The sequence below is a fragment of the Myotis davidii genome, unplaced genomic scaffold (genome assembly GCF_000327345.1).
Source record: "Myotis davidii unplaced genomic scaffold, ASM32734v1 scaffold416, whole genome shotgun sequence".
Lineage (NCBI taxonomy): Eukaryota > Metazoa > Chordata > Mammalia > Chiroptera > Vespertilionidae > Myotis > Myotis davidii.
The window spans coordinates 1,312,797-1,325,763 of NW_006287324.1; the positions used below are offsets into that span (position 1 = coordinate 1,312,797).

The window sequence follows — 12,967 nt, forward strand, 5'->3', positions numbered from 1 at the left end:
TTAATAACAATGTACCAGCCTATATAGTTTAAGTTTAAAAATTTGGCTCTCAAAAGAAATTTCCCACCTCCAGCTCTGAGGCCGTGGCTGGCTGAAAGCAGGTATCTTGGTTTGTTTAGCTTCTATAATTGAAACTCTGTTGCCATCACTGGAGCTCTAAGCTCTGAGCCTGCTGGTGGCTGAAAGGAGGTATCTGGGGTTTGTTTAGCTTCTATAATTGCAACATTGTTGCATCCGGAGTTCAGAGCTGGGCTGCAGCAGGCGGGGAACCTTGGCTTCCTCCATTGCCAGTGCAATCCAGCCTCATGTTCACTTCAGCTGTGTGGCTGCCGGCCGCCATCTTGATTGGCAGTTAATTTGCATATCTCACTGATTAGCCAATGGGAAGGGTAGTGAAGTTATGGTTAATTACCATGTTTCTCTATTATTAGATAGGATATAGATAGCAGATTCCTTTTCAATTATTTTTTATTATAAGAAGTTTAAATTTCCAAACCACCTTTTAATTACAAATATTTTCTGGAAATCTAACTCAGCCTTTCACCCTCATCACTCATTGAAAAATATAAGTGCTCTATTGGTCAGTCTCAGAAATTTCTAATTTACCTAACATAAAAATTGCATTCAGTAGTTAATGGAAGTGATATAAACCAGTATTTTTCTTGTCACTGCCATTATGTTCTGTTTATACATAGCTTATTTTGCCACATGTTGAAAGAATATGTTCATCAAGGAGAAAGTATATTATTTTTAATGATGTTGGATGTTATTTTAAATATTGCCAGGTGAAAAGCAAGAAAATTTTAGTGTAATTACAGTACAGTTAAAGGCTAAACAATTAACTATACTAGACTCTGAAAGCACATCAGATACATCGATATCTGCAGAGTAGAGTTTTAGAGAAGGAGCCTCATTCATTCTGAATTTGTGATATTCAGAGCATGAGTTGAAGTTTGTTTTTATCCATACTCTGAGCAAATGCTTGTTATGCTGTTATGTAATGTGACATTTTTATTAAGACCAGTGTAAATGCTTTTTAATTGTCTTGATAATTATGTTGCATTATACAATATTTTAAAAATGCAATTTGGCATATGAATGCCTCTTTGATGCAGGGGGTCCCGCGGGGGTGAGGCCGACGGAGTCCTATCGAAGCATGCCCGACTCCGGAGACAGGTTCAAGACGCAGTCTGAAGTTTATTGTTTAAGTGCAGGGACATATATAATGTGTGGGCTGAGTGCCCTCCCGCCATTGCATCCGCCACTGCACTGAGATAAATCTCCTGAGCTCTTCCCACACCTCTTGAGTCATAATTGTCTGGAAAAATTATGCTTTTTTTTTTCTTTAAATGAATCCCTAATATGGACTCATTTGTAAAATCTGGCCAAAGAAACAACATTAATTGAATTATGTTTAATTATTTTAAAAAGCTGCCCACATGCTCATATGATTGTCTTGTTAAAACACATGAAAAAGAGTTTTAAATATTAATCTGCCTACCAAAAACTCTAGTTCCATATCGAAAGCAGTAAAATTTTGTTAGTGACAAAACAGTTTCTTATTTAGTAATCTATAAATAAAATTATTTAACCTAAAACTTCCTAAAGCGATTATTTAAAAAAATTCTTTACTGAATAGCATAGTATCAGATGGTTTGTATTCTTGCTTTTTGGATAATCCTGAACAGTCATAAGAGAGGAAATGAAAGAAATAGTAGAAATATTTGTATCATCAGCAGATTTTAATTCCCTGTGTCAATACGGGATGGGGAAATGATTTACGAAGTCACATGATACTTTGAATTTATATATATATAGTATCTGTGCATAGAAGGCCTGCCTGCTGCTCCATAAAGGCCTTGTACAAGGTTGGCATCTGGGGACTTGGATTTGGGGAGGGTTCCCACTGTCATAACTGGTAAGATAAGAATCGTTCACTCTGTGCAAGCAGTGTGGCTCACCTGCTTTCCTCCTTCGAGTCTGGAGTTTTGGTTTGCACCAGATAGAGCCTGCCTATGTGGCTAGCTCCTGGTGTTAACCTTGAGTACTGGTTCTCTAAGAAGCTTTCCTGGTTGGCAACATTTCACATGTGTTGCTGGGATAATGAGTAATCCTGTGCGACCACTCAGACAGTATTCTAGAAGCCTCCCCCTGGATCCCCTGGATTTCTCTCCCCCTGTGGCTTTTCCTTTGCTGATTTTGCCTTGTATCCTGGCTTATATAGTCCCCACAGACAGTCATAAAGCCCAGGCGTTAGGTGGAGATTCCCGACCTGGAATCTTATTGGTGGTGGCTGTCATGTCTGGACAACGGGGATCAGCATCTCAGCACCTGAGCGGAGAGGCTGGTGTGGTGCCCAACACTTTCCCCAGCACAATGTTTAAGACACTTTCCTCAAGTCATTCTTAGAGTTTTAGGTTATGGGCTTAGCCCCTATTGTTAATTTAAAGGTTATTTCTTTAGTTTAATTTGCTAATTTCTTTTTTCCTTAAATGTTTTCTAAATCCTCAATGGTTAGTACTGTGCCCCATTTAATAAATGTTGAATTCAATTGAAGAGATCTCCCAATAGTACCTGGGCTCTGGTCTTTCTAGTCCTGTCCTAACCGCCCCCCCCCACCCTCACTGCCCCACAATTTACTCCACACACCCCCTGTACCCTGATACACATACTCTGAACTTGCCAGAAGAAATGCCATCTTCAGGGTTTTGTGTATTACTAAGTCCTATTAACAACTCTTAGGAACACCAATGTGTAGATTTAGCAACATTTAATAATGATTTTCAATACTTACTATATGCCGAAGTCTGAATCTAAACTCAAATTTACATGTAATAACAACCTTAATAAATTCAAATGTTTCACATGCTAAATGAATTGATCAGGAATCCTGAAAAATAATTTAAAATAAAAATATTCTCCACCTTTGGTACCATAAATTTTGTCCATCTTTTACATGTACCCAATGCGTATAATGTAATTTTCCTATTGAAGGTGCTGCCATTCTAATTTCACTATCATTGGCTGCCATTTAAACAGAGCTGATGCTGCTACTACATAAATTTTAGGGTGCATGGCAAAACCTCATAGTCACAGAAAGCCACTCATACATATGGGTACAGAATGACACAGGGAACACTGTTGCTAAGACTGTGTCAGGTAGGAATTATACAGATGCTCAGCTGAGAAGCCACACGTTCTGAACCTTCATTGATTGCCCTTCAGTTGGGACTGTCATGAACTAATTGGCAAGTTCTGTATTTCTGAAGCCCTAGAAGTTATTTTAAAATGTAAAATATTGCCCTAGCTTGTTTGGATCAGTGGATAGAGCATCGGCCTGCAGACTGAAGGGTCCCAGGTTCGATTCTGGTCAAGGGCACGTGCCCAGGTTGTGAGCTCAATCCCCAGTGTAGGGTGTGCAGGAGGCAGCTTATCAATGATTCTCTCTTATCACTGATGTTTCTATCTCTCTCTCCCTCTGCCTTCCTCTCTGAGATCAATAAAAAAAAATTAAAATAAATAAACAAAAACATTTATGAAAATGCTAAAATGTACCTATTTACTTATAGTGAAACCATAACATTTTGTCTAGTTTTATGACAAACTCTATCCTATAAAATAAAAGTGTAGTATGCAAATTGTCCCCTCCACCGGGAGTTGTCCGGGATGGTGTCCAGGAGGCTGGGCCAGCCAGGGGAAGGGAGGGAGGCCCCAGCTGGCAGCTAGCAGCCACTAGGGACCCTACCAGTTCACAAATTTTGTGCACTGGGCCTCTAGTATTGTATATTTAGCAAATATGTGATTTGAAATGTAGTTAACTCACAGCAAGATTAAAAATCTTTTCTGAAAAACTTAAAAAAAAATCAGATTCAAGCACCTAGTAGCCCTTTGAAACCAAGAAAACAGACAATAAGGATGTATAGGGAACCTACCCCAAGATCTCCTGGGTGTGTCCACTGCCCAGCAGGTAGAATGTCTGGCTCCTGTGAGATAGCTTGGGGAATCCCTGACAGCAGATTTTTTCAGAGAATGTATATGTCTTAGACCAGCATGGGTGGTGGGCCAGCACTGGACCAGGAATGCTTGTGATTGGTCTACAACCAGATTACTGTGGAAATGGAAAGTATTTAAATATTTTTATAGAAATTTGACACCAAATGTCATCCAAATATGTGTCTCTAATAATTCATTGTTACTGTATTTTACAAAAGTATTGCTCTGTGATCGACTGGGACTTTCTAAATGGCTTTCACCAGATAGTTTAGGAATGCTTGTTAAGAATTCCATTTTCTGAACCTCAACATAAGCCATTGGAACCCAAATCTCTGGGAATGGGGACAAGTCCAGGAGTCTGCATTTTAACAAGCTGTCCAGACCATTCACTTCAGTCTGAAGTGTGAGAACTGCTTTAGGAAGAGGAACAACAAACTGACTGACACTTTAGAACCAGAATTGCAGAGAGCAGCTAGGATAGATGCTTGCAGTCCCCATGGATGAGTAGCCATTGCCATTGCCACTCAGAACCGCCTGGGGAACAGACTCCCTCCAAGCCTGTTCACTGCCACCTGCAGGCAAGTTGTAATACTGCACTCGTGGGCAATGTGTAGGACTGACCACAGGCCAGAGCCAGGGCGGGAGGGCAGCCAGTGCAGGGAGGCCATGTCCAAGAACTTGTTCCCTAGCTCTGATTAGGAAATGCCGAAGCTCTTCTCTCTCCACAGACACAGGTCCTGTGCCCTCATTGAGAGAAAGCATACACATCACGGGTTCTTGTTTGTTGCAGGTTGAAAGTAACTGGGAATAAAGGAGAATTTAATTTTCCCTGGGCACATGGCATTCTCATTTGCTGTGTCAGTTCTTTATAGATGATTTTGTGAGGAATAGAAAAATGTCCATAGAGCAGTAAGAGGCAAGACTTCATCGCCTGCGTGGTGTGCGGGCTCAGAATAGTGCCCACTCCCCTCCACGGCTTCAGGAAGAAGAGGCTTTCCTTGCTGTGGTGGGTCCCTCTGGGCCCCACCTGAGTGCCTGTCACTTTCCGCCAGCCCTAGGAAGGGGCCACAGTGGGGCAGCAGGAACAGAAGGAGGAAACCGCTAGGACTGAGAGGAACTGGGGGTTTTAACCTTGCTCTTGAGGGCAACTGCTTCATCAAAGTTGAAGCAACTCACCTTCTCTTTGTTAGGAATGTGCTTTACTCTCAGCCACAACACAGGACTGTGGCTCTCAGCTCACATCTTCAGAGTCTTCCAAGCAGGTACCGTTGTCCTTCGGCAGTAGCACCCCTTCTTCCGTTTCCCTCTCACCCCTTGTCTGCAGGCCGCCCTTTAGGATCGGGCCTCCCCTCCCTGGGCAAGCTTTCTGCATCTTCTGGGCAAAACCGGGCCCTTCTCTCTTCTCTCCTGGTGTCTCTTAGGCAGGACTTTCTCTGGTTGTGGGGATTTTCATGGTGCAAACAGGGCTGATTAATTAGAGATATGGTTATCCTCTGCAAACAAATATGGCCTCTAACTGTGTGACTTTGCTTTTTCCATGGCAGGGATACCTTTGTAATGAAAGGAGTGTGTACATTTTTTTAATGTTTAAAGGGTGTTAACGAGGTGGCTCTAGGAAAAGAAAGCCTGTTGGCCTAGACCACAAACTCCATTTGCTTAGTGATATTTGGGGTGACAGCTCTCTATTTGAACAGTAAAACAAAGAAAGCAACTCCAGTACTGACAGTTTCAGTGAAAAAAATCATTTTAATATGAATTTTAAGCTCTCTGTTTACAACTCCATTTCTTCTCATTCAAACAGCTATTTTATATTAATTTATAATCAAGCAGTTATTTTATAATCAGTTTTATGTAACATGTTTCTTTGGAACATAGCAGTTCTATTGCAAATTAGGTGGGACCTGAGGGTAGACTCTGATACCTGATAGTCTGACTTGCAGGATGCAGATCTGTCACTCACTAGATTGTGGTCTCTAAGTTCAGTAACTTTGTGTTTTAATTTCAGTCCCACAATAATCAATTGCACAAGTATATATATACTAGTATTACATCTTTTTTTAATCCTCACCCAAGGATATGTATTTTTTAATTTTAGAGAGAGAGGGAGGGAGAGAGAGAGAGGAAAACATTGATGTGAGAGACAAGCATCAATCAGTTGCCTCCATACATGCCCTGACTGGGAATCGAACCCACAACTTTTTGGTGTAGGGGATGATTCTCCAACCACTTGAGACACTGGCCAGGGCTGCTAGTATAATATCTTTAAATATAAGTGATTATATATCTTAATGATTTCAGAGAAAAAGGAAGAGGGAGAGAGATAGAAACATCAATGATGAGAGAGAATCATTGATTGGTTGCTTCCTACATGCCCTACACTGAGAATCAAGTCCACAACCTGGGCATGTGCCCTGACCAGGAATCAAACTGTGATCTCCTGGTTCAATGGTCAATTTTCAACCACTGAGCCACACAAGCCAGGCTAGTATTATATCTTCATATGCCCCACACCCATGAACCAGTATACCCAATCAGTGGAAGCGGGAAGCCTGCGGAGCAATGTTTTTTGGTCACCGTCATTCCCCACCATTCTGCCAACAGGAACTTCCCACATGGAGTTCATCGGGTTCCATTTTCTTTCCACCTCAGGAATCCTCCTCATGATGTCCTTGTGCAGTGAGGTGCACGTGTACGAATACCTCCCGTCCGTCAGGCAGACGGAGCTGTGCCACTACCACGAGCTGTACTACGACGCGGCCTGCACACTCGGGGCCTACCACCCCCTGCTCTACGAGAAGCTGCTGGTGCAGCGCCTGAACACTGGCGCCCAAGGGGACCTGCACCGCAAGGGCAAGGTGGTTCTGCCAGGGCTGCGGGCCGTGCACTGCCCCACCCCCAACTCTTGAAAAGGGACTCTGGGGAACCAATGTGCAATAAGTACTACTGTTGTGCTCTAAGTCACAAAAGAATACTTGAACATATATTTTAGGCAATGTAGTCTTGAGTCTTTAAACTGCAATTTAGTGAGGGCCTCGAGAATTCTTCTCTTTTTAAGCCCTTGAGTATTTATTGCTGCTTTGAATATAGTAATGGAATTGAAAGGGGAAAAAAGACCAAGAAAGATGCACAAAAAAGAATAGCTGGGAGAAAAGAAAATGTATAACAGAACTGCTAAGCTTTTTCCACGCTGTGGGCACAGCTTATCAGGGCTGATGTCAGTGACAGGGCTGATGCCTGCAACACTAAAAAAAGGTTTATACCTGGAAGCACGAACATTGAGGCAAGTGTTTGCAGCATCACATGTCACTTGTGTGGACATTCAACAGAAAAGATTCTAGAGTTTGTGACGAATATCTGACTTGCCACTCAGCTGTGTTTATTTTAATATCAGGAATTTAGGATTCCTGTGAGGTGCCTGTGTTTCCAAACCATTGCATTCGCCATCTGTGCTTCCCACGGCCACGAGTGATTTGCTCTGTGTCAAGACACATTTCTGAAACCATAGAGCATCCATGTCAAGCAGGGCAAGAACAATCCAGCCTAGAATAGCACACAGAGATGTAGTTTTCCTCCAGGATTTTCTTATCAACTGGGAGTATCCCCCATATGGAAGGAGCAGCACTGGTGAGTAGCACAGAGTAACGAGGCTGCAGGGTAGCCCTGCATGGGATGTTTCCTGGCCCCAGCACTCTGCCTTGAACCTTCTCACCAGCCAGCCCTCCCCATGGCCTTCCTAGTCATATACAGGACAGTGAGGACACACCTATGGGAGAGGGTGCCTTCCAACCCAGAAGGAGGGGTTTTGGAGCAGTAACCCCCTGCTATTGGGATGCACATCTTTGTCTTTTATGAGGATTTCTTGCAGGTTAGTATCAGCTGTTGGAAACCTGATACTAATTCTTCCTACAGATGGACAGATGGACGTTTAGGAATCCTGTCCTCATTTTCACAGATGTGTTTTATGTCAGCAACATAACAAAGCCATATAGTTAAATAAGATGGTGTGAAAGCGTGGCTCTTTAGCAACAAGGAAAACATGTATCTGCTTCAGGGGAAAGACGGTTGGAGGGGAAATGGTCACCCAATGCATTGGCTATATTCAGGGGTTTTTTTTACTTAATCTAAACTTTGGTCACTCATACATTGAAAAACAGATTTTGATATGAACATAGTTGAACAGGAACATTTGAAATACTTTAATTAACATGGCATTATTTCAATATGCAACCAAGACATATTTCGCTGGTCTGTTTGGCACTTCTTTGCAATGACCGCAGCAGTTTAATTAGTGCATTCTCCCTCAAGAGTGTGTGAATGGCAGGAGGTTTTATGGAAAGTTTTTTTGTTCCAGATTGCTTTTTCCTGAGCCTTCTCAGGACTGCTTTCTTGAGCAAGAGTGATTTACAGAAACGGATGACTATTTGGCTCATCTCAGCAGAAATCCAAATGGATAGAAGCCTCCTATAGACATCTTTACTGTAATAGTGAAGTAACTGCAAGTTTAATGTGGCAGTGTCCAAGAAAGTCCCTGTGAGAGCTTCGTTTCTGTATCCATGAGAAGGGATGGGTAATTTTGTTCTGCACATTAGCTTATGTCTGAGTAGACCTGATCAAGCGCTTTCTTCCTTATTTCCTGAAAGAGCTCAGTCTTGTCCCATGTTTAGTGGGTCATGGGTTCAGTGATGCTGGATGCTGGTGAAGTAGCGCTGGTGCAGCCAGCAGTCTTCTTGCAGTCCTGATCCCAGCCCCCTGGCTCTGCCCTCACATGCAGAGAATGGAGGTTCCCCAGTCGTCCTCATGAGCCCTTACCACATCCTGTCACCAGAACAACCCCCTTGGATGGCTGGAGAGGTTGGTTAGAGGAAAATGTATTGGGTCAATGTAAATACTCAAGTTCCAAAGCCCCAGAAAACACTTCAAAGATTTTTAAATTGCATTATGTTGTAACGCATATACTTTTAAAAAGTGCTTTCTATCTCACTGAAATGATAAGAAAGATTGAAGGATATAGAGGAAGTTTAATTAAAATCTTTGAATTTATTATGGTCTTGACTCTTGGGAATCACTCTTGGGATGACTCTTGGGATTTGTTAAACATTCCAAAAATGTGGTACACATATTAATATAGCATGGGCTGGGCATTCTTCAATTTAGAAGTTTAAATTGTTTAGCCTCTCAAAATGTTAGGCAGTTGGAGTTAGCATGATGACTGCTTTGAGGATTAGCCAAATGGGTCTTAAGTGCAGTATTTGGCCAGACATTGATTAAGTCCTTACAGACTACATATGCACTGCAGTAAAGCACACAGGCCTTTTGTGGCATAGTTGATAATAAACGGTGCCCCACTGCATTTTTTCCAGGTCCTGCCCCTTCTAAACCCTCCATCCTCCTCTGTGAAGGGACACTGATCAAGTCCCCATAGTGCAACCCGAGGCCACTGGTCCCTTGTTTCACTCTCAGGATGAACAAGATCACATTGCTATTGATATTTCATGATCTTTTCACTTGATCTTTTTTTGATTTTGTTGTTGTAATCACAAAGAAACAACTGTTGGCAAAGGATGACAACTCACCTTCATCTAGATTCTCCCTACCTCCTTTCACCAGTCCCTCCAGGTGTGAGGGTAAGGTGTAGCAGATAGAGAGTTCTGTGTCCATGGAAGGCAGTGCTGGCCCTGTGAGTCTGACCCTCCCCTCAGTCCATTCAGCGCTGCTTTTCTCAAGAAATAACCCTTTTCGGTGGCAGCACTTCCATCACAGAATTAACCAGGTCCCATTGGGCCACCTTACGTGGGATCAATCTCACATGTGCCATGGGATGTGACAGGAGGATTTTATATGTAGGTGGACTCAGCCTCATATGCATCATGGTATGTGATGGGAGAATTTCGGTGTAGGTGGGGTCAGCTTCACACACGTCACGGTATGTGATGTCTGCACAGATGACTGGATTCAGGTCTCCGGAGACACATGGCACAGTGCATGTTTGGGCTGGTGGCCAAAGTCACCTGGCTCATTTTTGCTTAGCTATGGAAAGAAACGGGAGAGGAAGTGGGAGGATTATGGAGAAATACATGACTAAATATATAGGCCAATAGCCTCTGCATATGCTCTACCGCACTATCTGTGTGACTTCTCACATTCTGGTAGTTTAGAGCTCTACCCAGTGGTTGCACAGCTGGTAAAGGCAGCTGCATTTAGAAATGAATTGCTTGCATAAAATGTGCTTGAGTTCAAATTTGTTTGTATACTCTGGATATTTCTATTGTGAAAAACATTTTGCATGTTTTTTGTCACTGGGACTTTACACAATTGGGAAATGAAAGGTATTTCTGTTAATTCAAGGATAAAATGTAAGTGCTGGTTCTTGTTTTATTGAATGAGTGAAGCCTTTTAGTAAGAAAAAATAATCCAGCATATTCCTCTACAAGTTTGGGCCAGTGGAATTTAAAGAATTAGTTCTCACTCCTGTTATAAAAGTGTGCATATGAATATAGTTATATAATTGTATATACACATATCTACATACATGGTTGGATTTATATTATCTTTTTTCATCAAACTTTATCTCGAAACCTTTGTAATACATCCTATTTTAATTATGAAAACACTAGTTGTTGTTGTTGTTGTTTTATTTTGCTAATCCTCACCCGAGGATATTTTTCCATTGATTTTTTAGAGAGAATGGAAGAGAGAGGGAAAGACAAGAGAGAGAAACATTAATATGAGAGAAACATATCCTTCAGTTTGTGGGCCAATGCTCTAACCACTGAGCAACTGGCTAGGGCACAAATACCAAGTTTTTAAGAGAAGGAAGCAAATGTTATTTGTCCTTCTGTTAAAAAAAAATTAGTCTTCCACACACCCATACTTTACACATCCTGGCTACATTAAAAAGTATAGTGGACATATTTAAACATCACTGTGAAGGTGAACCCATGACCTGAAGACAGCCTAATGTCACTCTGAAGTTTGATAAGAAGTTGACAACTCATGGCTTTTACAAGATTCAGGGAAGAAACATTTATTGGTTCTATGGAAAAGAATCTTCTCATTAGGTAGGTTTCAAGCAAATTAACTGTACTGGTAGCATTAAGACATAACATTTATAATATCACACATTCTGTTTATCCTAGATAAACTTAGGAAACTTTTCTGGTGGAAACCAGTGAACTTTTTTAACAGTGTTGGGACTTTTTTTGTATGACAATTTTTAAATGAAATGTGTGCTCTTCAAACTAAGGCTTGAGGTTTCCAGGGGTTACATTTTAAAGGTGTTTGTACACATTTTAAGGTCTTGATATTTTCTATTTTGGTTTTGTATATTTTTATGTATACACAATGTACAGACTTTTTCTTGTAAATAAAAGATTTTTTCAATTGTCTAAGAATTTCTCTGTTTTCATTTGTAGAAGTTGCACATGCAGATGAGTGAGTAGCAAATAATGAGCCATCCTAGAAAAAAGGCAGGAAGCTGAAATCTGATTAGAAGTTGTGGAAGAAGCAACAACATCATGCCTCCAACTATGAGCATCACACTGGGCTTCCTCCAGGGCCTAACACCATAGCGCTGGGGAGCAGTTGCAGCAAAGCCAAGCAGAAAAGGCAAGGATAGACTATCATATCCTGATGTTGACTTCACCCAGCATTGTGATTAATTTGTTGCCTTGGGGGACTTTCCCAGTTCCACAGGGCTTTACATCAAAATTTTATTTAAATTAATAAGTTATTAGAGGGGAGTCTGTAGGCAGCGAATTCACCTCCATCCACTGCAATGTCAAATTAGCCTTGCTATTTTCATACTTGCCGTGAGAGAGGAAAGTCAGTTAATTAGGCTCCTAAAAAGAAATTCCCGGGCATTTGTGCTTTTGGGTTAGAATATGAAGGAATCCTTGAAGGGGAGCGTGGGTGTCTGATGTGAGGACTGATGCGAGCAGCTGGCAATTCAGAGAATCACAGAGGGTTACTCCACCTTCTCGTTATCGCCATCTTTCTTTCCAAAAAGAAGATGACTGCTTGTTTTTACATAATTAAAACCCAGGCTTCGTTGGGCTGGTTAGGGAAGGACCTGAGATGGAACTCTTAAAGGAAGCTGCTCCTCACTCGGAGAGCAGCCAGCAGCTGGGAGGGCCTGCCCTTGGACCTGGGACCTGGGACCTGGGCCCTTGGGCCCCTGGATTGCACAGATGCACAGCCTCTGCATTCAAATGGAAGTACCTGAGGCAGCACTCAAAGACATGAAGGAGAAGCAAGGGGAAGGAGGTGGAGTGAAGAAAAGGATATGGAAAAGGAAGGCTGCAGTGAGAAAGAGTAAGAAATGAGTGCCATTTGCATGTCAAATTCATTAATTCAGAAACCAAACTGCCTCATACTAAAGTCTCATCTGTTGACCCAGCTCTATACACTGAAGTCTGTGCTCTATAACCCCTGGTACACAGACCTGGCAGGGACATCAGGTATAAGATGCACCCTTCTTTTTGCGTCATTACCGAGAAAACTGCTGTAATTGAACTGTTATGTAAGTCTTACACCTGTGGACGAAAGGGACCACATGCTGATCTGACAAGCTCAGGGGAGGCTTGCCTGGCAGTCTTGCAAATTCAGAGACCTAAAGTAACCACAGAGAATGGCCTGAAATTAAACTTTAACTGAAAGCAGTTATGGTGGGCAGTTATGTCCTAGGCCGGTATCTTCACTGACAAGGTCAACCTTTACTTTAACTGAGTCTGTCTTTTTGCATCTATGATAACATACCCTTGAAGTGTCTGGGAACTTGTAACTTCCTTTTTTTCTGTACCCCCTGGGTCACAACCAAATGTGCTGGGCGTCAGGACAGATACCACAAATTCCTTCATTATCATGTTAATTGTTCCTGCACCCACCTAAGTATGTGTCTATCATTTTACTTTTTATCCAATCCCAGGGGTTCCCCCCCTCCCCGTTTATTTTTATCCCACCTCCTTAATCTATCACC

The 12,967-nt window shown here is 42.0% G+C and overlaps 1 protein-coding gene across 1 annotated transcript in view; it reads left to right on the plus strand.

Moving 5' to 3' along the window:
* ST6GAL2 (ST6 beta-galactosamide alpha-2,6-sialyltranferase 2) overlaps positions 1-10,639 on the plus strand; it is a 93,257-nt gene extending 82,618 nt beyond the window's left edge. The window contains exon 7 of the mRNA XM_006759087.2: positions 6,643-10,639. Within this exon, the coding sequence (XP_006759150.1) occupies positions 6,643-6,899 (257 nt within the window). The 3' untranslated portion in view covers positions 6,900-10,639. The remainder of the gene's footprint in view (positions 1-6,642) is intronic.
* The last annotated feature ends 2,328 nt before the right edge of the window (positions 10,640-12,967 follow it).